The sequence below is a fragment of the Panulirus ornatus genome, chromosome 59 (genome assembly GCF_036320965.1).
Source record: "Panulirus ornatus isolate Po-2019 chromosome 59, ASM3632096v1, whole genome shotgun sequence".
Taxonomy (NCBI): domain Eukaryota; kingdom Metazoa; phylum Arthropoda; class Malacostraca; order Decapoda; family Palinuridae; genus Panulirus; species Panulirus ornatus.
Window position 1 is genome coordinate 18,706,824 of NC_092282.1, and position 26,937 is coordinate 18,733,760.

A 26,937-nucleotide genomic window follows, 5' to 3' on the forward strand; every position below is an offset into this window, starting at 1 on the left:
TAATGACCTTGCTCTTATTCAAATTTACTCTTAACTTTCTTCTTTCACACACTTTACCAAACTCAGTCACCAGCTTCTGCAGTTTCTCACATGAATCAGCCACCAGCGCTGTATCATCAGCAAACAACAACTGACTCACTTCCCAAACTCTCTCATCCACAACAGACTGCATACTTTCCCCTCTTTCCAAAACTCTTGCATTCACCTCCCTAACAACCCCATCCATAAACAAATTAAACAACCATGGAGACATCGCACACCCCTGTCGCAAACCTACATTCACTGAGAACCAATCACTTTCCTCTATATATATATATATATATATTTCCTCTATATATATATATATATATATATATATATTTTTTTTTTTTTTTTTTCATACTATTCGCCATTTCCCGCATCTGCGAGGTAGCGTTAAGAACAGAGGACTGGGCCTTAGAGGGAAAATCCTCACCTGGCCCCCTTCTCTGTTCCTTCTTTTGGAAAATTAAAAAAAAAAACGAGAGGGGAGGATTTCCAGCCACCCACTCCCTCCCCTTTTAGTCGCCTTCTACGACACGCAGGGAATACGTGGGAAGTATTCTTTCTCCCCTATCCCCAGGGATAATATATATATATATATATATATATATATATATACATATGAAAAATCTTTATGTTCCCCAAGTTAAGACATAAACATAAGATTTATTCAAGTACAAAAGTATCTTACCATGTCAAACTAAGATTTTTAGATATAAAGTGGTATATAAAGGGGATGAAAGACAGGTTAGTGATACATGACCTGAAAAGGTTGGGAACCACCAGTGTACAGAAAACCCCAGTACGCTTCCAACCCATTAAACTAATAAAAACAGGCCTCTTTAAGGAATCTTTTACAGCACTAATACAAGCATACACTGCTTTCCATGTACTGTTGCAACTAAGGAACCTGAAAGTTAAGGTTATAACCTTGAACAAAAAATATTTAAAATTTGAGCGAGTTGCAGGAGTATTTCAAAATACCAGATATTATATTCAATACGCTTCATTAAAAAAAATTTCACATAGATTTTATCACAGTATACTCAAACTTTTGCATATCTATTTTTAATTAATAAATTCATAACCTCTGATGACAATGCAATTATGACTTTAAATGCCCAAAGACCAACAAGCATTACCATACTAAAATAAAATTCCAAAGGTTTTCATTGATCATAAGTCATTCACTTATCCATATAGCTATTTTCCTATACACCACTATTCATCATCACTGTCTATAATTGCTCTAGCTCTCTGCTTTCCACAAAGCAACGGTACGTCATCATCAGAATCAGAGTCAAACATCCTTTGTCTTGCAGGGACTTCCCTGATATCAGTTTCCTGGTCAACATTATCAAAGGTAATGAAATCATTGGTTTGCTTTTCCATTTCAGTTAATTCTGTGTCCAAGTGAAGTACAAGATCGTGAGTCTCCACCACTGGGGTATCATCATATATATATATATATATATATATATATATATATATATATATATATATATATTTCTTTTCTTTCTCTCAAACTATTTGCTATTTCCCGTGTTAGCGAGGTAGCGTTAAGAACAGAGAACTGGGCCTTTAAGGGAATATTCTCACCTCGCCCCCTTCTCTATTCCTTCTTTTGGAAAATTAAAAAAAAAATAATGAGAGGGGAGGATTTCCAGCCCCCCGCTCCCTTCCCTTTTAGTCGCCTTCTACGACACGCAGGGAATACGTGGGAAGTATTGTTTCTCCCCATCCCCAGGGATAATATATATATATATATATATATATTTTTCTTTTTTTGTGCTTTGTCGCTGTCTCCCGTGTTTGCGATGTAGCGCAAGGAAACAGACAAAAGAAATGGCCCAACCCACCCCCATACACATGTATATACATACGTCCACACACGCAAATATACATACCTACACAGCTTTCCATGGTTTACCCCAGCCGCTTCACATGCCCTGATTCAATCCACTGACAGCACGTCAACCCCGGTATACCACATCGATCCAATTCACTCTATTCCTTGCCCTCCTTTCACCCTCCTGCATGTTCAGGCCCCGATCACACAAAATCTTTTTCACTCCATCTTTCCACCTCCAATTTGGTCTCCCACTTCTCCTCGTTCCCTCCACCTCCGACACATATATCCTCTTGGTCAATCTTTCCTCACTCATTCTCTCCATGTGCCCAAACCATTTCAGAACACCCTCTTTTGCTCTCTCAACCACGCTCTTTTTATTTCCACACATCTCTCTTACCCTTACGTTACTTACTCGATCAAACCACCTCACACCACACATTGTCCTCAAACATCTCATTTCCAGCACATCCATCCTCCTGCGCACAACTCTATCCATAGCCCACGCCTCGCAACCATACAACATTGTTGGAACCACTATTCCTTCAAACATACCCATTTTTGCTTTCCGAGATAATGTTCTCGACTTCCACGCATTCTTCAAGGCTCCCAGGATTTTCGCCCCCTCCCCCACCCTAGGATCCACTTCCGCTTCCATGGTTCCATCCGCTGCCAGATCCACTCCCAGATATCTAAAACACTTTACTTCCTCCAGTTTTTCTCCATTCAAACTTACCTCCCAATTGACTTGACCCTCAACCCTGCTGTACCTAATAACCTTGCTCTTATTCACATTTACTCTTAACTTTCTTCTTTCACACACTTTACCAATCTCAGTCACCAGCTTCTGCAGTTTGTCACATGAATCAGCCACCAGCGCTGTATCATCAGTGAACAACAACTGACTCACTTCCCAAGCTCTCTCATCCCCAACAGACTTCATACTTGCCCCTTTTTCTAAACCTCTTGCATTTACCTCCCTAACAACCCCATCCATAAACAAATTAAACAACTATGGAGGCATCACACAACCCTGCCGCAAATCTACACTCACTGAGAACGAATCACTTTCCTCTCTTCCTACACGTACACATGCCTTACATCCTCGATAAAAACTTTTCACTGCTTATAACAACTTGCCTTCCACACCATATATTCTTAATACCTTCCACAGAGCATCTCTATCAACTCTATCATATGCCTTCTCCAGATCCATAAATGCTACATACAAATCCATTTGCTTTTCTAAGTATTTCTCACATACATTCTTCAAAGCAAACACCTGATCCACACATCCTCTACCACTTCTGAAACCACACTGCTCTTCCCCAATCTGATGCTCTGTACATGCCTTCACCCTCTCAATCAATTCCCTCCCATATAATTTACCAGGAATACTGAACAAACTTATACCTTTGTAATTTGAGCACTCACTCTTATCCCCTTTGCATTTGTACAATGGCACTATGCACGCATTCCGCCAATCCTCACGCACCTCACCACGAGTCATACATACATTAAATAACCTTACCAACCAGTCAATAATACAGTCACCCCCTTTTTTAATAAATTCCACTGCAATACCATCCAAACCTGCTGCCTTGCCGGCTTTCGTTCATCTTCTGCAAAGCTTTTACTACCTCTTCTCTGTTTACCAAATCATTTTCCCTAACCCTCTCACTTTGCACACCACCTCGACCAAAACACCCTATATCTGCCACTCTATCATCAAACACATTCAACAAACCTTCAAAATACTCACTCCATCTCCTTCTCACATCACCACTACTTGTTATCACCTCCCCATTTGTGCCCTTCACTGAAGTTCCCATTTGCTCCCTTGTCTTACACACTTTATTTACCTCCTTCCAGAACATCTTTTTATTCTCCCTAAAATTTAATGATACTCTCTCACCCCAACTCTCATTTGCCCTCTTTTTCACCTCTTGCACCTTTCTCTTGACTTCCTGTCTCTTTCTTTTATACATCTCCCACTCAATTGCATTTTTTCCCTGCAAAAATCGTCCAAATGCCTCTCTCTTCTCTTTCACTGATAATCTTACTTCTTCATCCCACCACTCACTACCCTTTCTAATCAACCCACCTCCCACTCTTCTCATGCCACAAGCATCTTTTGCGCAATCCATCACTGATTCCCTAAATACATCCCATTCAAACCCCACTCCCCTTACTTCCATTGTTCTCACCTTTTTCCATTCTCTACTCAGTCTCTCCTGGCACTTCCTCACACAAGTCTCCTTCCCAAGTTCACTTACTCTCACCACCCTCTTCACCCCAACATTCACTCTTCTTTTCTGAAAACCCATACAAATCTTCACCTTAGCCTCCACAAGATAATGATCAGACATCCCTCCAGTTGCACCTCTCAGCACATTAACATCCAAAATCTCTCTTTCGCGCGCCTGTCAATTAACACGTAATCCAATAACGCTCTCTGGCCATCTCTCCTACTTACATACGTATGCTTATGTATATCTTTCTTTTTAAACCAGGTATTCCCAATCACCAGTCCTTTTTCAGCACATAAATCTACAAGCTCTTCACCGTTTCCATTTACAACACTGAACACTCCATGTATACCAATTATTCCCTCAACTGCCACATTACTTACCTTTGCATTCAAATCACCCATCACTATAACCCGGTCTCGTGCATTAAAACCACTAACACACTCATTCATATATATATATATATATATATATATATATATATATATATATATATATATATATATATATATATATATATATATATATATCTCATCGTATACATACATATACATATATACACATATACATAGGCGTACTTGCTGCCTTCATCCATTCCCATTGCCACCCTGCCACTCACGAAATTGACAGCACGTAGACCCCGGTATACCACATCGTTCCAATTCACTCTGTTCCTTGCACACCTTTCACCCTCCTGTATGTTCAAGCCCCGATTGCTCAAAATCTTTTTCACTCCATCCTTCCACCTCCAATTTGGTATCCCGCTTCTCTTCATTCCCTCTATCTCTGATATATATATCCTCTTTATCAATCTTTCCACACTCATTCTTTCCATGTGACCAAATCTTTTCGACACACCCTTGTCTGATATCTCAACCACACTCTTTTTATTACTACACATCTCTCTGCCGTTTCATTATTTACTCAATCAAACCACCTCACACCTCATAATGTCCTCAAACATTTCATTTCCAACACATCCACCCTCCTCTGCACGACCCTATCTATAGCTCATGCCTCGCAACCATATAGCATTGTTGGAACCAGTGTTCCTTCAAACTTACTGATTTTTGGAGTCTGAGATGATGTTCTTGCCTTTCACACATTCTTCAATGCTCGCAGAACCTCTGGCTCACTTCCCAAGCCCTTACATCCAGAGCAGACTACATACTTGTCCCTCTCTCCCAAATTCTTGCATTCATCTCCCTAACCACCCCATCCATAAACAAACAACAATGGAGACATCATGCATCCCTACCGCAAACCAACATTTACTGAGAACCTATCACTTTCCTCTCTTTCTGCTCATACACATACCTTGCATCCATGGTAAAAAATTTTCACTGCTTGTAGCAACTTACCTCCCACACCATATACTCTTAATACCTTCCGCAAAGCATCTCTATCACCCCAATCATATGCTTCCTACAGATCCATAAATGCTGCATACAAATCCATCTGATTTTTTTTAAGTATTTCTCATATACATTCTTCAAAGCAAACACCTGATCGACACATCCTTTACCACTTTGGAAACCACACTGCTCTTCCCTATTCTAATGCTCTAAACATGCCTTTACCTTCTCAATCAATACCCTCCCATACAATTTCCTAGGAATACTCAACATACTCATACCTCTGTAATTTGAACATTCACCTTTATCATTTATCCCCTTTGCCTTTGTACAGTGGCACTATGCATGCATTCCACCAATCCTCAGGCACTTAACCATGAACCATACATACATTGAATATCCTTACCAACCAATCAACAATACAGTCACCCCCCTTTTTTATTAGATTCCACTGCAATGCCATCCAAACCCGCTGTCTTGCCGGATTTCATCTTCTGCAAAGCTCTCACTACCTCTTCTCTGTCGCACACCACCTCAACCAAAACACCCTATATCTGCCAATCCGTCATCAAATGCATTCAATTTTTTTTTTTTTTTTGCGCTTTGTCGCTGTCTCCCGCGTTTGTGAGGTAGCGCAAGGAAACAGACGAAAGAAATGGCCCAACCCACCCCCATACACATGTATATACATACGTCCACACATGCAAATATACATACCTACACAGCTTTCCATGGTTTACCCCAGACGCTTCACATGCCTTGATTCAATCCACTGACAGCACGTCAACCCCGGTATACCACATCGCTCCAATTCACTCTATTCCTTGCCCTCCTTTCACCCTCCTGCATGTTCAGGCCCTGATCACACAAAATCTTTTTCACTCCATCTTTCCACCTCCAATTTGGTCTCCCTCTTCTCCTCGTTCCCTCCACCTCCGACACATATATCCTCTTGGTCAATCTTTCCTCACTCATTCTCTCCATGTGCCCAAACCATTTCAAAACACCCTCTTCTGCTCTCTCAACCACGCTCTTTTTATTTCCACACATCTCTCTTACCCTTACGATGAAAAAAAGAGATGAAAGAGATGAAAAAAAGGGCATTCAATAAACCTTCAAAATACTCACTCTATTTCTTGCTTACTTCACCAGTACTTGTTATTACCTCCCCATTAACCCCCTTCACTGACGTTCCCACTTGTTCTCTTGCCTTACGCATTTTATTTACCTCCTTCCAAAACATCTTTTTATTCTCCATAAAATTCGATGATACTCTCTCACCCCAACTCTCATTTGCCCTTTTTTTCATCTCTTGCACCTTTCTCTTGACCTCCTGCCTCTTTCTTTTATACATTTCCATCATTTGCACTCCTTCCCTGCAAAAATCATCCAAACCCCTCTCTCTTCTGTTTCAATAACAAACTTACATCTTCATCCCACCACTCATTACCATTTGCTAATCTGCCCACCATCCAATTTTCTCACGCCACAAGCATCTTTTGCACTAGCCATCACTGCTTCCCTAAGTTCATCATATTCCTCCCCCACTCCCCTTACATCACTTGCTCTCATTTTTTTATCAATCTGCACTCAATCTCTCCTGGTACTTCCTCACACAAGTCTCCTTTCCAAGCTCACTTACTCTCACCACTCTCTTCATCCCAACATTCTCTCCTCTTTTCTGAAAATCTCTACAAATCTTCACCTTCGCCTCCAAGAGATAATGATCAGACATCCTTCCAGTTGCCCTTCTCAGCACATTAACATCGAAAAGTCTCTCTTTTGAAAAGTCTCTCTTTCATGTCCCTATCAATTAACACATAATCCAATAATGCTCTCTGGCCATCTCTCCTACTTATGTACATATAGTTATGTATATCTCCCTTTTAAACCAGGTATTCCCAATCACCAGTCCATTTTCTACACACAAATCTACAAGCTCTTCACCATTTCCATTTACAACACTGAACACACATGAACACCAATTATACCCTCAACTGCCACATTACTCACCTTTGCATTCAAATCACCCATCACTATAACCCAGTCTCATGCATCAAGGCTGCTAACACACTCACTCAGGTGCTCCCAAAACACTTGCCTCTCATGATCTTCTCATGACCAGATGCATAGGCAACAGTAATCACCCATCTCTCTCCATCCAGTTTCAGTTTTAACTATATCAATTTAGAGTTTACTTTCTTTTACTCTATCACATACTCCCACTCCTCTTCCTTCAGGAGTAGTGCTACTCCTTATTTTGCTCTTGTCCTCTCACCAACCCCTGACTTTACTCCCACAACATTCCCAAAGCACTCTTCCCTTTTACCCTTAAGCTTCATTTCACTCAGAGCCAAAACTTCTAGGTTCCTTTCCTTAAACATACTACTTATCTCTCCTTTTTTCCTCATCTCATTTGCATCCATGCACATTTAGACACCCCAACTGAACCTTTGTGGAGGATGAGCACTCTCTGCATGACTCTTCTGTTTACCCATATAGAAACTTAAATGTATATTTATTATTATTATTATTATACTTTGTCGCTGTCTCCTTCATTAGCAAGGTAGTGCAAGGAAACACACAAAAGAATAGCCCACCCCACCCACATACTCATGTTTATACAAACACACTCACACATGCACATATACATACCTATACATTTCAGTGTATATATACATATACATACACAGACAAATAGATATATACACATCTACATATTCATACTTGCTGCCCTCAGCCATTCCCGTCGCCATCCTGCCACACATGAAATAGCACCCCCCATCCCCTGCATGCGTGCAAGGTAACACTAGGAAAAGACAACAAAGGCCACATTCAGTCACACTCAGTTTCTAGATGTCATGTATAATGCATTGAAAACACGGCTACCTTTCCACATCCAGGCCTCACAAAACTTTCTATGGTTTACCCCAGATGCTTCTCATACCCTGGTTCAATCCATTGACAGCACGTCGACCCCGGTATACCACATCATTCCAATTCACTCTATTCCTTGCACACCTTTCACCCTCCTGCACGTTCAGGCTCCGATCACTCAAAATCTTTTTCACTCCATCTTTCAACTTCCAATTTGGTCTCCCACTTCTCGTTCCCTCCACCTCTGACACATATATCCTCTTTGTCATTCTTTCCTCACTCATTCTCTCCATGTGACCAAACCATTTCAAAACACCCTCTTCTGCTTTCTCCACCACACTCTTTTTATTACCACACAGCTCTCTTACCCTATTAGTACTTACTCGATCAAACCACCTCACACCACATATTGTCCTCAGACATCTCATTTCCAGCACATCCACCCTCCTGCACACAACTCTATCCATAGCCCATGCCTCGCAACCATACAACATTGTTGGAACCACTATTCCTTCAAACATACCCATTTTTGCTTTCCGAGATAATGTTCTCGACTTCCACACATTCCTCAAGGCTCCTAGAATTTTCACCCCCTCCCCCACCCTATGATTGACTTCCTCTTCCATGGTTCTATCCACTGCCAAATCCACTCCCAGATATCTAAAACACTTCACTTCCTCCAGTTTTTCTCCATTCTAACTTACCTCCCAATTGACTTGACCTTCAACCCTACTGTACCTAATAACCTTGCTCTTATTCACACATTAACTCTCAACTTTCTTCTTTCACACACTTTACCAGACTCAGTCACCAGCTTCTGCAGTTTCTCACATGGATCAGCCACCAGTGCTGTATCATCAGCAAACAACAACTGACTCACTTCCCAAGCTCTCTCATCCACAACAGACTGCATACTTGCCCCTCTTTCCAAAACTCTTGCATTCACCTCCCTAACAACACCATCCATAAACAAATTAAACAACCATGGAGACATCACACACCCCTGCCGCAAACCTACATTGACTGAGAACCAGTCACTTTCCTCTCTTCCTACACGTACACATACCTTACATCCTCGATAAAAACTTTTCACTGCTTCTAACAACTTGCCTCCCACACCATATATTCTTAATACCTTCCACAGAGCATTTCTATCAACTCTGTCATATGCCTTCTCCAGATCCGTAAATGCTACATACAGATCCATTTGCTTTTCTAAGTATTTCTCACATACATTCTTCAAAGCAAACACCTGATCCACACATCCTCTACCACTTCTGAAACCACACTGCTCTTCCCCAGTCTGATGCTCTTTACATGCCTTCACCCTCTCAATCAATACCCTCCCATATAATTTCCCAGTTATACTCAACAAACTTATACCTCTGTAATTTGAGCACTCATCTTTGTCCCCTTTGCCTTTGTACAATGGCACTGTGCAAGCATTCCGTCAATCCTCAGGCACCTTACCATGAATCATACATACATGAAATAACCTTACCAACCAATCAACAATACAGTCACCCCCTTCTTTAATAAATTCCACTGCAATGCCATCCAAACCCGCTGCCTTGTCAGCTTTCATCTTCCACAAAGCTTTTACTACCACTTCTCTGTTTACCAAATCATCCTCCCTAACCTTCTCACTTTGCACACCACCTTTTGACCAAAACACCCTATATCTGCCACTCTATCATCAAACACATTTAACTAACCTTCAAAATACTCACTCCATCTCCTTCTCACATCACCACTACTTGTTATCACCTCCCCATTATCCCCCTTCACTGAAGTTCCCATTTGTTCCCTTGTCTTACGCACTTTATTTACCTCCTTCCAAAAATCTTTTTATTCTCCCTGAAATTTAATGATACTCTCTCACCCCAACTCTCATTTGCCCTCTTTTTCACCTCTTGCACCTTTCTCTTGACCTCCTGCCTCTTTCTTTTATACATCTCCCACTCATTATTTTCCTGCAAAAATCGTCCAGATGCCCCTCTCTTCTCTTTCACTAATAATCTTACTTCTTCATCCCACCACTCACCACCCTTTCTCATCTGCCCACCTCCCACGCTTCTCATGCCACAAGCACCTTTTGCGCAAGCCATCAATGCTTTCCTAAATACATCCCATTCCTCCCCCACTCCCCATACCTCCTTTGTTCTCACCTTTTTCCATTCTGTACTCAGTCTCTCATGGTACTTCCTTACACAAGTCTCCTTCCCAAGCTCTCTTACTCTCACCACTCTCTTCACCCCAACATTCTCTCTTTGCCTCCACAAGATAATGATCAGACATCCCTCCAGTTGCACCTCTCAGCGCATTAACATCTAAAAGTCTCTCTTTTGCGCGCCTATCAATTAACACGTAATTCAATAACGCTCTCTGGCCATCTCTCCTACTTACATACATATACTTATGTATATCTCTCTTTTTAAACCAGGTATTCCCAATCACAAGTCCTTTTTCAGCACATAAATCTACAAGCTCTTCACCATTTCCATTTACAACACTGAACACCCCATGTATACCAATTATTCCCTCAACTGCCACATTACTCACCTTTGCATTCAAATCACCCATCACTATAACCTGGTCTTGTGCATCAAAACCACTAAAACACTCATTCAGCTGCTCCCAAAACACTTGCTATCATAATCTTTCTTCTCATGCCCAGGTGCTTATGCACCAATAATCACCTATCTCTCTCCATCAGCTTTCAGTTTTACCCATATCAATCTAGAGTTTACTTTCTTACACTCTATCACATACTCCCACCACTCCTGTTTCAGGAGTAGTGCTACTCTTTCCCTTGCTCTTGTCCTCTCACTATCCCCTGACTTTACTCCCAAGACATTCCCAAACCACTCTTCCCCTTTACCCTTGAGCTTCGTTTCACTCAGAGCCAAAACATCCAGGTTCCTTTCCTCAAACATGCTACCTGTCTCTCCTTTTTTCTCATCTTGGTTACATCCACACACATTTAGACACCCCAATCTGAGCCTTCGAGGAGCATGAGCACTTCCCGCGCATAATCATGTATGATCATGCACATATTAAAAAACTAATATATATACATATTATCCCTGGGGATAGGGGAGAATGAATACTTCCCATGTATTCCCTGCGTGTTGTAGAAGGCGACTAAAAGGGAAGGGAGCGGGGGGCTGGAAATCCTCCCCTCTCCTTTTTTTTAATTTTCCAAAAGAAGGAACAGAGAAGAGGGCCAGGTGAGGATATTCCCTCAAAGGCCCAGTCCTCTCTTCTTAACTCTACCTCGCTATCGCGGGAAATGGCGAATTGTATGGAAAAAAAAAATACATATACATACACATAGACATATACATATATACACATGTACATATTCATACCTGCTTACAGTCATCCATTCCTGGTGCTTCACCACCCCACAGGAAACAGCATCACTACCCCATGCTTCAGTAAGGTAGCACCATTAAAACAGACAATAAGGCTACATTCTTTTACTCTTAGTCTCTAATTGTCATGTGTAATGCACCAAAACCACATTTCCCTATCCACATCCAGGCTGAGCTAGGGAGCATTGTACTGCCAAGAGAAATATGAAACATGCTTGGAAGAACTGGAGAAACATTTAAATTGGAACTTGATATATGGTTGAAATGAGTCCCAGATAAACCAAAAATCTATGATTCTTAATGCAAGTGATGGCTGAAAAGAATAATCTTATACATCCGACAAGATATGCAGTTAACCCTTCACATTAACCTTGCCATTCTAGCTAAATCTCACTGTAGGCACTGCGTCCAATAACTTTCCTTGTACATCATATATTTGTAGCACCTTCCACAGAGCATTTCTATCAACTTTATCATATTCTCTCTACAGATCCATTAATGCCATATACATATCAGTCTGTTTTGCAAAGTATTTCTCACACGTTCTTCAAAGCAAACACTTGATCCATTCATCCCATACAACTCCTGAAACTATATTGTCCTTGCTCAGTCTGATTCTTTGTGCATACCACAATCTTCTCAGTCACCACTCTTCCATACAACTTATCAGGTACACTCACCCTACCTTTACCTCTGTAATTCAAAAAGTTAACTTTGTTCCCCATGCCTTTATACAGTGGCACTATGGAGGTATTCTGCCAATCCTCAGGCACCTCAATATTATCCGTACATACATTGAAAATCCTAACTAACCAGTCAACAACATTGTCACCTCCTTTCATAAGAAATTCAACTGCAGTGCCATCCTTGCCTCATTTCATCTTAAGCAAGGTTTTTCAGCAACTCTCTTCTTTTCACCACACCACTTACCATGACTCTTATTTTGCATACCTCCCCAACCCAAACACCCTTCCTCTGCTCAAGTTTATCTCCATTAGATTCCCGTAGGTCCACCTCTGCTCATTAGTTAATTGTGTGCAAGTAAGTGCATCTTTTGATCAGTTTCTGATTCTCATTTTGCTTACTCTGGTGTCATCAACATATTTCCTTGGTATGTTTTCCTCTACTTCATTGTTAATATATAATATCATTATGGTAAAAAGTATTGAAGCTAATACCATTATATGTGGTGTCCCAGATAGGACATCTTCCCCCTTACACATGGTTTTTTTGTTCCCAATTTGAACTGTCTGTCAGGTGGAACATCTTTAATCCATCTATATACCTGTCTTACCCATAAAGTTTTGTTTAGCCGCTGTCTTTAGCAAAATTCTGTGGTTTACTCTGTCAAATTCGTTTGCTGAGTCAAGAAAAACAGTGTCCATTGCTATTCCTTAGATTAAACTTTCATATATGTCATTGTAATGAGCTTATAATTGGAGGATACCAAAGGATTCCATCCATTTTCTTTTGTTGATGTTCCTTGCAGATTTCTTCACTTATGACACTCATGGGCATGAAGATTACAGGAAAGTGCAAGAATACAAAGAAAATGAAATACAGTATATGAAGCCTCTTCCAATTTATATTCACCTAAACTGCATGACTATTATTTGCAAGAGTCATCACACTAATAGTTTAATAGAGCTTTGGTGAAGACATTTGTGAGAATAACAGATTGATGTGGCAAATTCATGCTATGAACATTTGCTTATTTTTTATACTTTTCCAAAAAAAGGAACAGAGAAGGGGCCAAGTGAGGATATTCCCTCTAAGACTCAGTCTGTCCTTAACGCTACCTCATTAACTTGGGAAATGGTGAATATGTATGAGAAAAATATGTACCATTGTTTGTGAAGCTATTCTTGATTAGATGGTTTATTATATGTTCTTTTAGCACTTTTTCAAGGACTTTTAGTACTTTCAAAGTTTATTCACCTGGCCTGTATTATGTAGGTATTAACTTAGACTCTCCTTTGTGTATTGGTGTTACATGTGCCAATTGGTGAATGTCTGAAATTTTGCTTCTGTTTAGACTTTGCCTCAATAGTAACATCGTTGGTTTAAGTATTGCACTTTTTTGGATTTTGAGAAATGTGGTTGGGATTTTGTCCAGTCCTAGAGTTGAATTTTCTTTGAGCTGATCACTCATTCTGTTCGTATCATCTAATTTTTCAGTATATTTCAATGCATGTATATACACGTGTATGTGGGTGGGTTGGGCCATTCTTTCGTCTGTTTCCTTGCACTACCTTACTAACGTGGGAGGCAGCGACTAAGTATAATGAATAGATAAAATAGATATTTTGTCTTATTAGCACAACATATCATCTTTTAGTTTCTCCATACATTTTGAGTGGAATGCCAATTAAGATGTTCGGTCAACATCCTACATACTTTGTATTCATGTGAAAAGTAACTTTGGATACCTTTCCCTGTTCTGCCTAATTTTTTTCTTTCAATTTTTGATTCTCTTCTGTGGGATTTCATTATTTCTAGGTATGCATTATTATTTTCTCATCCAGTTTTTTTTATTCTTTCTCCTTTTGTTGCATCCTTCTCATCTTTTTCTATGCTCTCCTTTTATTAATCGTTTTCTATTCCTAGGTGTTTCCATTTTGTATTTGTTTTCTTTCTTTTGCATTCACTCAATGTTTGGCCTTGTTTCTCGCAAGATATTTTGAGTTTGCTGCTAGGTTTTTGAGTGAGGATCTCAATCCAATATGTGCTTAGAATCCTGTCAGTGGTCTTTTTCCAGTCTGATTTGTCTTGGTTAAGATATATATCTCTGTAGTTCTCTTTTGCTGTTCGTTTCCATTTTATATGCTACAGTGATTCTTGTGATATTATGAAATGGTAGGCATGTATTATTTACATCTATATTTGAAGACAGTACCTTGTCATTTGTGAAAATAAGATCTATGGTATTGCTCCTTATTGTTGGTCTTTGGTTTACCAGACCAAGGCTGAGTAATTCACATAAACTGAATAGTGTTTGGAGCTGTTCTTTCATCTGCTGATCTATTATTCTTTCCTTTGTTTCTGTATCTGCATCCATAATCCAACCATATTTCTTGCCATTCAGTAAAATGTAAGTTAAAGTCACGTTGCATATCGTAAAAGTCTGTCTCTCTATCCATATCTTTGATGCCTAATCCCTTCTGGGGCTCCATTAAGAGGGTGGCCTAAGCAATGGAGCCTCGATAACTAATGAACTCAGTGCCACTTCTTAGCCTTTAGTGCCTTACCCTTAACAAGCCACAGGTTGGGGACAAGGCTAGTGCAGTGTTTGCAGAGGCTCTTACCTAATGTTCTTACTGACTACTTCTACGTAATACTCCTTCCTAAATTTTTGTATCTAATGCTCCTGCCAAAATGTTTTATCTGCTGCTTCCACTATTCTGCCAAAAGGCGGAGTTAGCACATAACACCACAGGAAAAAGTAGAGTTGTGAAGATTGAGGTGTGTGAGTTAAGTGTTGTTATTTGTTATGTGTTACAAGGAGAGACTGTATATTTGTGGACAGAATGCAAGTCATCACATTATTATTATTATATTATTTTGCTTTGTCACTGTCTCTCACGCCTGCGAGGTAGCGCAAGGAAACAGACGAAAGAAATGGCCCAACCCACCCCCACACACATGCACACACACACATGTCCACACATGCAAACATACACACCCACACATCCCAACGTACACACATATATACACACACAGACCCACACATATACACACATGCACACAATTCACACTGTCTGCCCCTACTCACCCCCATCGCCACCCCACCACACACGGAATAACATCCCCCATTCCCCTCATGTACGCAAGTCAGTGCCAGGAAAAGACAACAAAGGCCCCATTCGCTCACACTCAGTCTCCAGCTGTCATGCAATAATGCCCGAAACCACAGCTCCCTTTCCACATCCAGGACCCACAGAACTTTCCATGGTTTACCCCAGACGCTTCACATGCCCTGATTCAATCCATTGACAGCACGTCGACCCCAATATACCACATCAATCCAATTCACTCCATTCCTTGCCCGCCTTTCACCCTCCTGCATGTTCAGGCCCCGATCACTCAAAATCTTTTTCACTCCATCTTTCCACCTCCAATTTGGTCTCCCCCTTCTCCTCATTCCCTCCACCTCCGACACATATATCCTCTTGGTCAATCTTTCCTCACTCATTCTCTCCATGTGCCCAAACCATTTCAAAACACCCTCTTCTGCTCTCTCAACCACGTTCTTTTTATTTCCACACATCTCTCTTACCCTTACATTACTTACTCGATCAAACCACCTCACACCACATATTGTCCTCAAACATCTCATTTCCAGCACATCCACCTTCCTTCGCACAACCCTATCCACAGCCCATGCCTCGCAACCATACAACATTGTTGGAACCACTGTTCCTTCAAACATATCCATTTTTGCTTTCCGAGATAATGTTCTCGACTTCCACACATTCTTCAAGGCTCCCAGTCATCACATTGTTTACAGTAATTGAAGCATTACACACATTGATTCACTTATGCGAATTTTCATTGATATATTGTAAATGATGAATTGTTGATAGAATTATCCTTTCTTTTGACTCACAATGTATTGTAAACAATACGTTGATAATTGTATTGCCATGTTTTACTTTAAATTGCATAGCTATTTCACAGTGCACTGATTTTATTAACATTCTTCTAGTCGTGTACTGGATAATCATTCACCAAGTTTCTAAATGGTTAAGTGAAGATTTTTTATTTTTAATGTCATTATTCAAAGCAGATCTTTTGTGTAGATTATCTAATCCATTACCATATCACTGTTTACAGAATGCAGTGTTCTGAGAAAAGAGAGTAGTAGTCATATTACTTAGTTGTCTCATAAATTTCTATGTGAAAAAGACGGTTTATGCTCCAGTAATTAATTTGATCGCCTACATGTACCTGTAGCATCACCATAGGTAATGCAAGAAGACACATAACATTCAGTGACACTCGTATTTTCTCATTAATGCCTTGAAGAGGTTCTTGCAAGTTTTGCATTTTTCACTGTATGTGTATGGTATCTATTTGTTTTGGTCACAAGTAAATTCATTACTTTTAAATGAATTTTTTTTTTAAAGTCAGTGGCATTACGTGTCTCCATAATCAAATCTGCTGATATAATTCCTGATGGTGTGGTATCAAAATCCAATGAATTAGGAACATGATATTTAATCTGAATTTAGTTCCATTGCATATCACTTCATTCACCAATGTGTGTGGAGCAAGATGCTGTCTCCTCCTATTCATTTCCTCATGTTCAGAGCCATTATTAGTTTCATTGTTACTTTGTAAATCCTCTTCACTACTGTCACACTCTTTATCAAATATATTATGTCTCATTCAGTCATTGTTGTATGTTGTATGGTTGCGAGGCGTGGGCTATGGATAGAGTTGTGCGCTGGAGGGTGGATGTGCTGGAAATGAGATGTTTGAGGACAATGTGTGGTGTGAGGTGGTTTGATTAACGTAAGGGTAAGAGAGATGTGTGGAAATAAAAAGAGTGTGGTTGAGAGAGCAGAAGAGGGATGTTTTGAAATGGTTTGGGCACATGGAGAGAATGAGTGAGGAAAGATTGACCAAGAGGATATATGTGTCGGAGGTGGAGGGAACGAGGAGAAGTGGGAGACCAAATTGGAGGTGGAAAGATGGAGTGAAAAAGATTTTGTGTGATCAGGGCCTGAACATGCAGGAGGGTGAAAGGAGAGCAAGGAATAGAGTGAATTGGATCGATGTAGTATACCGGGGTGGTCGTGCTGTCAGTGGATTGAATCAGGGCATGTGAAGCATCTCGGTAAACCATGGAAAGCTGTGTAGGTATGTATATTTGCGTGTGTGGACATGTATGTATATACATATGTATGGGGGTGGGTTGCGCCATTTCTTTCGTCTGTTTCCTTGCGCTACCTCGCAAACGCGGGAGACAGCGAAAAAAAAAATATATATATATATATATATTGTTTCCAACAATGTTGTATGGTTGCGAGGTGTGGGCTATGGATAGAGTTGTGCGCAGGAGGGTGGATGTGCTGGAAATAAGATGTTTGAGGACACTTTGTGGTGTGAGGTGGTTTGATCGAGTAAGTAACGTAAGGGTAAGAGAGATGTGTGGAAATAAAAAGAGCGTGGTTGAGAGAGCAGAAGAGGTTGTTTTGAAATGGTTTGGGCACATGGAGAGAATGAGTGAGGAAAGATTGACCAAGAGGATATATGTGTCAGAGGTGGAGGGAACGAGGAGAAGTGGGAGACCAAATTGGAGGTGGAAAGTTGGAGTGAAAAAGATTTTGTGTGATCGGGGCCTGAACATGCAGGAAGGTGAAAGGAGGGCAAGGAATAGAGTGAATTGGATCGATGTGGTATACTGAGGTTGACGTGCTGTCAGTGGATTGAATCAGGGCATGTGAAGCGTCTGGGGTAAACCATGGAAAGCTGTGTAGGTATGTATATTTGCGTGTGTGGACGTGTATGTATATACATGTGTATGGGGGTGGGTTGGGCCATTTCTTTCGTCTGTTTCCTTGCGCTACCTCGCAAACGCGGGAGACAGCGACAAAGCAAAAAAAAAAAAGAAAAAAAAATTGTCTCATTCAATCATTGTATCTTGGATTATTGAGTTGTGATGAATCTATGTGAATTTCACACCTGCTCTGGCTTCATGTTGTTATAATTGTTGTGGGATAACTAAATGCCTAGTAACATTGGCCAGCTCTGCTTGGAGTCAGTTTTTCAAGATGATAATGATTTTTGGTAACTTTTATGTCCAACAAGGTATCTCTATCAAGTGTATCATATGCTTTCTCCAGATCCCTAAATGCTGCAGACAAATTCTTCTGTTGCTTTTAGTACTTTTCACTCATTCTTTAAAGCAAACACCTAATCCAAATGTCCTCTACCATTCTGAAACCACATTTTTCCTCCCCAGTTTGATGCCCTTTATATGCCTTCACCCTCTCAATCACCAGTCTTCCATACAACTTACTAAACTGAGGGTTTTTTGGAAATCATTTAGATAACTAGAAAAGACATATTGGAATACTCAAAGATCTTGACCTATAGAAGGCTCAGGGTCAGGTGAAATTTCTCCATATGATTGATGATGTGTGCAGGTACACCAGACAGACCTCATGAAATACTGTTCAAGATTTTGTTGGAGAGAGGCAGAGTGCCAAGGCAGTGAGTTTAAAAAGGCAAATGTTATGAGCATGTTCATAAAAGAAGAACAGGAAAAGACATTGTATTACAGACTATTCTCACTAACTAGAGTGGCCTTTTTTTTAGTTTCTGGTAAAGATAATCAAAAGAAATGGATGGCTTTCTATAGAGGAGAATTTACCCAAGTGAGAGATAGCATGATTTTAGGAAAAGAAGGTAATTTGTGATGAACCTCTTGGATTTCTATGAGAGATTGGGCTCTGTCATAAACAAAGGGAAGTCTGGTGAATTGTTTGTATCTAGACTGCCTGGAAGAATTTGACAGTGTATTGCATGGCAAGCTGATAAAGAAGCCTTTATCCTCATGTAGAAATAAGGGGGAGAGTCCTTCAATGGAGAGATTATTATGTAAGTGGAAGGGAACAAAGGACACACATTGGAGGAGCTTTCTCAAAAAGTGTTGAGGTCACCTGCGTAGTGCACAGAATTTTGCTCTGGGATCATTACTTCCTTTTGATCTATGTGAATGCCTTGTTAGAAGGCATGGGCTCCCACTTGATTATGTTTGCAGATGATGGAAATGTTATGAGGAAAGTGAAAGGTGTGGAGGAGTGATTCTCCTTGACAGACTCCATAGTAGGTCTGAAACATGTTTGGTGAAGTTCAGATGTGTAAATGTAATGAAGATGGTTTACATTGAAAGAAAGCTTTGATATGATTATGATTACTAGAAAATAAGCTGCAGGAATCTGTTTGTGAGAAGGACATGGTAGTTGACATTATCCCTAACCTGTCATCAGGGCCCCACTTTAGGTGAATTTATTTTTCTATAAATTGTTAAGGAGACCAAATGTCTGCTAGTAAATATTAGAATTTCATTCAGGCACATGGAGAAGGAAATATTCATCAAGCGGTTGACACCACACGTAAGACAAAAAATAAAATGTTCTTATCAGAATTGGTTATTGCACCTAAAGAAGCACAAAGAACTAAATGATATAACAGAATTTAGAGAGCTAAGGGAAAGACTGTAGGTTTTGAATTTGTCTAACTTTCATGAGAGAAGGGCGAGGGGTAGCCTGATCTCTACCCTTAAGTTTTTAAAACAGATTGGTGACAGATAGTAAACAGTTCAAGAGATTTAGGGATAAAACATTTAGAGGATGCAACATGAAATAAAGCAAGGAATTTGCTGAGAAAGATTTGAAATAGTACATTTATGGTATAAGAGTGATGGATGAATGGAATAAGATAACTGAAGACATGGTTAATGCACAATGCATATGGATGAATGGAATAAGATAACTGAAGACATGGTTAATGCACAATGCATAGAGAAATTTAAAAAATCCTACTGATACCTCAGAGGTCAGGAATGATTTTTTTTTTTTGCTTTGTCGCTGTCTCCCGCGTTTGCGAGGTAGCGCAAGGAAACAGACGAAAGAAATGGCCCAACCCACCCCCATACACATGTATATACATACGTCCACACACGCAAATATACATACCTCCACAGCTTTCCATGGTTTACCCCAGACGCTTCACATGCCTTGATTCAATCCACTGACAGCACGTCAACCCCGGTATACCACATCGCTCCAATTCACTCTATTCCTTGCCCTCCTTTCACCCTCCTGCATGTTCAGGCCCCGATCACACAAAATCTTTTTCACTCCATCTTTCCACCTCCAATTTGGTCTCCCTCTTCTCCTCGTTCCCTCCACCTCGACATATATATCCTCTTGGTCAATCTTTCCTCACTCATTCTCTCCATGTGCCCAAACCATTTCAAAACACCCTCTTCTGCTCTCTCAACCACGCTCTTTTTATTTCCACACATCTCTCTTACCCTTACGTTACTTACTCGATCAAACCACCTCACACCACACATTGTCCTCAAACATCTCATTTCCAGCACATCCATCCTCCTGCGCACAACTCTATCCATAGCCCACGCCTCGCAACCATACAACATTGTTGGAACCACTATTCCTTCAAACATACCCATTTTTGCTTTCCGAGATAATGCTCTCGACTTCCACACATTCTTCAAGGCTCCCAGGATTTTCGCCCCCTCCCCCACCCTATGATCCACTTCCGCTTCCATGGTTCCATCCGCTGCCAGATCCACTCCCAGATATCTAAAACACTTCACTTCCTCCAGTTTTTCTCCATTCAAACTCACCTCCCAATTGACTTGACCCTCAACCCTACTGTACCTAATGGAAATGTCTCAATGGAAGTAATGTATACAAATACAGATGGATTAGTAATAAATGGCAAAGAGCTGGAATTCAAGGATCATGCTAGGGAAGAAAATACTCAAATATTGTCTATGTCTAATAGATAGGTGTATTAGATTATGATGTGACATAGAATAATTTGAGTGACATTGATAATTACCTACACCTTTAGTTCATCTTAAAGGTGCAAATAAAGGTTTTATCTAAAGATTTTCTGCATCTTCAGTGAAGGAGCTATAGATATACACATTCAACTCACCTTCTCCAAATTAGCAATATTAGTTAGGCATGAGTTAGAGGCTAGGGACAGCAAAACATGAAACTGTAGTGCCTCCATATGATAGTTTTGGTAATCTTATTGTGATTTTGTTACATGACCCAAGATTAATTGAGAACTATTTGCAGGTCTTGGGTAGCTTAGTCATAACTTTTTTGTGGATTTGTACTTCACATTAGATATGTAGTCCAGTTATGATACCAAGTTTGCCAAAGCCACTTTAACTACTGGTCAGTCATATTGTGGAGAAAGAAAATGAATTGTACACAAAATCGCTTTGAATTCTATTTTAATGATTTTATTTTTTATCTAAGTTACTGGAGACAGAAGGACTTGGGAAATCTCAGGAACTGGACAATCTCCGCTTACGTCTGTCATCAGAAGAAGACCGTCATAATGAGAGCAGGAAGGAGGCTACCAAACTAAAGACTAAGGTGTGACTATGCATTTATTGATTTATCACCGTATGATATGGGGTCATGACCAAATTCTGTAGTCGTTCTTGGGTTAATGGCCATGCCATCTGGTTAACTTCAGCCACATTGATAATAATTATAGAATGATGTAGGGTGTAGATATAAATACTTTAACATTTCAAGGAAATATTTCTGTTTTAAGCTCGTTAATTTCTGACTAATTAGTCAGTGCAGTATGCCTATCAAAAAATTCAGAGAACAGTACAATGTTTGATAGATGTTACTGCTTAACCTTTGAGCAAAGAGTTATTGCCTAATCTTTGGTGAGAATTCTACCAAAAATGCTCTGAATCAGGGCTAAATCATATACATTTCAGCTAGCAGAGTATGAGCGGGAACGAGACAATCTCCAAACAGAGTTGGCTTTGTTAGAGCGAAGACTCACTGAACTTGAGGATCATCATGCAGCTAAAGAGCAAGAATTGACTAGCAGGTAAATTGAGTGATCTTAATCACATAATATGATTTTGCATTGTTACACTATTGAAGGTAAATAGAAGATTCTTGTATCAAATTAGTTACATTGCCTTAAAGATGAAATATGCATTTGGAAATAGATAGGCTTAAGGCTTTAACCAAAAAACAAACAGTTGCCAGTAAGCTGTAGTTATCCCAATTTTTAGTTTTGCATTTCTTCATCATGTACTTTTTACCTTTTCATTGTTTCTTTATATATATATTTTTTATACTTTGGCACTGTCTCTTGTGTTAGTGAGGTAGGGCAAGGAAACAGACAAAAGAATGGCCCAACCCACCCACATACATATGTATACACATAAACGCGCACACACATATATACATACCTATACGTTTCAACATATACATATATATACATACACAGACACACATATATACACATGTACATATTCATACATGCTGCCTTTATCCATTCTCGTTGCCACCCCACCACACATAAAATGGCACACCCCCCCCCTCCAACCTGCATGTGTGTGAGGTAGTGCTAGGAAAAGACAACAAAGGCCATATTCGTTCACACTCAGTCTCTAGCTGTCATGTGTAATGCACCGAAACTGCAGCCCCCTTTCCACATCTATGCCCCACAAAACTTTTCATGGTTTACCTGCTGCAAATCGACATTCACTGGAACCAATCACTTTCATCTCTTTCTACTCGTACAAATGCCTTATATCCTTGATAAAAACTTTTTACTGCTTCTAAACTTTTCACTGCTTCTAGCAACTTCCCTCCCACAACATATACTCTTAATACTTTCCACAGAGCATCTTTATCAACTCATTCATATGGTCTCCCCAGATCCATAAATGCTACACACATATCCATCTGTTTTTCTAAGTATTTCTCACATACATTCTTCAAAGCAAACACCTGATCCACACATCCTCTACCACTTCTGAAACCACACTTCTCTTCCCCAATCTGATGCTCTGTACATGCCTTTATCCTCTGAATCAATACCCCTCCCATATGATTTCCCAGGAATACTCAACAAACTTATACCTCTGTAATTTGAACACTCACCTTTATCCCCTTTGCCCTTGTACAGTGGCACTATGCATGCATTCCGCCCATCCTCAGGCACTTCACCATGAACCATACATACATTGAATATCCTCACCAACCAGTCAGCAACACAGTCACACCCTTTTTTCAATAAATTCTACTGCAACACCATCCAAACCCGCCGCCTTGGCAGCTTTCATCTTCCACAAAGCTTTCAGTACCTCTTCCCTGTTTACCAAACCATTCTCCTTTACCCTCTCACTTTGCACACCACCTCGACCAAAACACCCTATATCTGCCACTCTATCATCAAACACATTCAACAAGCCTTCAAAATACTCACTCCATCTTCTCACTTCTCCAATACTTGTTATTACCTCCCCATTAGCCCCCTTCTTTTATTCTTTATATCTGTTAATGTTTGGTACTCCCTTTAACCCCATGGCTGTGTAATGAGAAAGTGGCTGTACTTCTGAAAAGTGTCAGTTTTCAAGCAAAATGGGAATTGGTCTTTTTCACTTCATTTTTTTTTTTCAAGGCAAAACCATAGTTTCCACATCTGGCATTATTATTATTACTTAAAGACAATATCTGATAGGGAGCAGAAGGAAAATGAAAAAGTATTTTTGTGTTTTTTTCTGAAGCATAACAGATTTCTTCCTCCTTACATTCATAATGGTAAATTGTAGAAGGCATGAAAAAATTAGATTACTATATTTAAAGGTACTCTAAGCACCAATGTGTTGCCAACTCCTAAGCACTCTTTAGATTTAGTCATATAATTTTTTCATTCCTTTAACAATTTATCATTTTGAATGTAGGGATGAAGAAATCTGTTACACTTCAGGAAGTTCATGCTAACCCGCAGGCATCACGTAAAGATACTTTCTCAATTTATTTCTCCTCCCCTACTATCAGATATTGTCTTTAAGTAAAAAAAATAATGCCAGATATTGAAACTTGATGGAAGAGAGGAGAGTGATTAGTTCCCAGTGAATGTCGGTCTGCGTCTTGGGTGTGTGATGTCCCCATGGTTGTTAATTTGTTTATGGATGAGGTGGTTAGGGAGGTAAATGCATGAGTTTTGGAGAGAGGGTCGAGTATGTGGTCTGTTGGGGATTAGAGGGCCTGGGAAGAAAGTAAGTTGTTCTCTGATGGTACAGCTCTAGTGGCTGGTTCAAGTGAGAAACTGCAGAAGTTGGTGACTGAGTTTGGAAAAGTGGTTGAAAGGAGAAAGTTTAGAGTAAGTGTGAATAAGAGCAAGGTTATTACATTCAGTAGGGTTAAGGGACAAGTTAATAGGGACATTAAGTTTAATGGATTGGCGATGGGAATGAATAAAGGCAGACAGTATGAATTATGTACATTTGTATATATGTATTTGTCTGTGTGTGTATATATATGTATACGTTGAGCTGTATAGGTATGTATACTTGCATGTGCTGTGTGGACGTGTGTATGTGGGTGGGTTGGGCCATTCTTTCATCTGTTTCCTTGCGCTACCTCGCTAACGTGGGAGACAGCGACAAAGCAAAATAGATAAATAAGTTTGAATGAAGAAAAACTGGAGGAAAGGAAGTGTTTTAGATACCTGGGAGTGGATTTGGCAGCGGATGGAACCATGGAAGGAGAAGTGAGTCATGGGGTGGGGGAGGGAGTGAAGATTCTTGGAGTGTTGAAGAATGTGTGGAAGGCAAGAACGTTATCTCGTCGAGCAAAAATGGGTACATTTGAAGGAATAGTGGTTCCAACAATGTTATATGGTTGTGAAGTGTGGGCTATAAATAGGGTTGTGCAGAAGAGGGTGGATGTGTTGGAAATGAGATGTTTGAGGATAATATGTGGTGTGACGTGGTTCGTTTGATCGAGTATGTGATGAAAGGGTAATAGAGATGTGTGGTAATAGAAAGAGTGTGGTTGAGAGCAGAAGAGGGTGTGTTGAAATGGTTTGGTCACATGGAGAGAATGAGTGGGGAAAGATTGAGAAAGAGGATATATGTGTCAGAGGTGGAGGGAAGAAGGAGAAGTGGGAGAGCAAATTGGATGTGAAAGGATGGAGTGACAAAGATTTTGAGTGATCGGGGCCTGAACATACAGGAGGGTGAAAGGCATACAAGCAATAGAGTGAATTGGAATGATGTGGTATACCGGGATGGATGTGCTGTCAGTGGATTGAACCAGGGCATGCAAAGTGTCTGGGGTAGACCATTAAAAGATCTGTGTTGCCTAGATGTGGAAAGGGAGCTATGATTTTCGTGAATTACACATGACAGCTAAAGACTGAGTGTGAACGAATGTGGTCGGATGGCAAGAGGAATGGTTGTAGGCAGTAATTATGAATATGTACATGTGTGTATGTGTCTGTGTATGTGTATGTATGTATACGTTGAAATGTATATGTGCATGTGTGGGCATCTATTTATTTTATCATCATTATACTTTGTCGCTGTCTCCCGCATCAGCGAGGTAGCGCAAGGAAACATATGAAAGAATGGCCCAACCCACCCACATAAACATGTATATAAATACATGTCTACACACGCACATATTCTTACCTATACATTTCAACATCTAGTGGGGTGGTGGTGGTGAAGGAGATTTTGTGTGATCGGGGCCTGAACAAGCAGGAGGGTGAAAGGAGGGCAAGGAATAGAGTGAATTGGAGCGATGTGGTATACCGGGGTTGACGTGCTGTCAGTGGATTGAATCAGGGCATGTGAAGCGTCTGGGGTAAACCATGGAAAGCTGTGTAGGTATGTATATTTGCGTGTGTGGACGTATGTATATACATGTGTATGGGGGGGGTTGGGCCCTTTCTTTCGTCTGTTTCCTTGCGCTACCTCGCAAATGCGGGAGACAGCGACAAAGTATAAAAAAAAAAAAAAAAAAAAAAAAAAAAAAAAAAAAAACATTTCAACATATACATATATATATACATACAGACATAAGTCATACTTGCTGCCTTTATTCATTCCCATTGTCACCCTGCCACACATGAAATGACACTGCCCTCCCCCTACATGTGCGCGAGGTAGCGCTAGGAAAAGACAATAAAGGCCACATTCGTTCACACTCAGTCTCTAGCTGTCATGTATAATGCACCGAAACCACAGCTCCCTTACCACATCCAGGCCCCACGAAACTTTCCATGGTTTACCCCAGACGTTTCACGTGCCTTGCTTCAATCCATTAACAGCATGTCAACCCCGGCATACCACACCTTTCCAATTCACTCTATTCCTTGCACGCCTTTCACCCTCCTGCATGTTCAGGCCCCGATCGCTCAAAATCTTTTTCAGTCCATCCTTCCACCGCCAATTTGGTCTCCCACGTCTCCTCATTCCCTCTACCTCTGACACATATATCCTCTTTGTCAATCTTTCCTCACTTATTCTCTCATGTGACCAAACCATTTCAGTACACCCTTTTCAGCTCTCTCAACCACACTCTTTTTATTACCACACTTCTCTCTTATCCTTGCATTATTTACTCGATCAAAATACCTCACACCACACATTGTCTTCAAACATCTTA

At 40.3% G+C, this 26,937-nt stretch overlaps 1 protein-coding gene across 1 annotated transcript in view; it reads left to right on the plus strand.

The window, feature by feature from the left end:
* Positions 1–26,937, plus strand: part of LOC139767160 (uncharacterized) — a 1,522,454-nt gene that overhangs the window by 1,220,105 nt on the left and 275,412 nt on the right. The window contains 2 exon segments of the mRNA XM_071696189.1: positions 21,760–21,879; positions 22,239–22,354. Coding sequence (XP_071552290.1) covers positions 21,760–21,879; positions 22,239–22,354 — 236 coding nt within the window.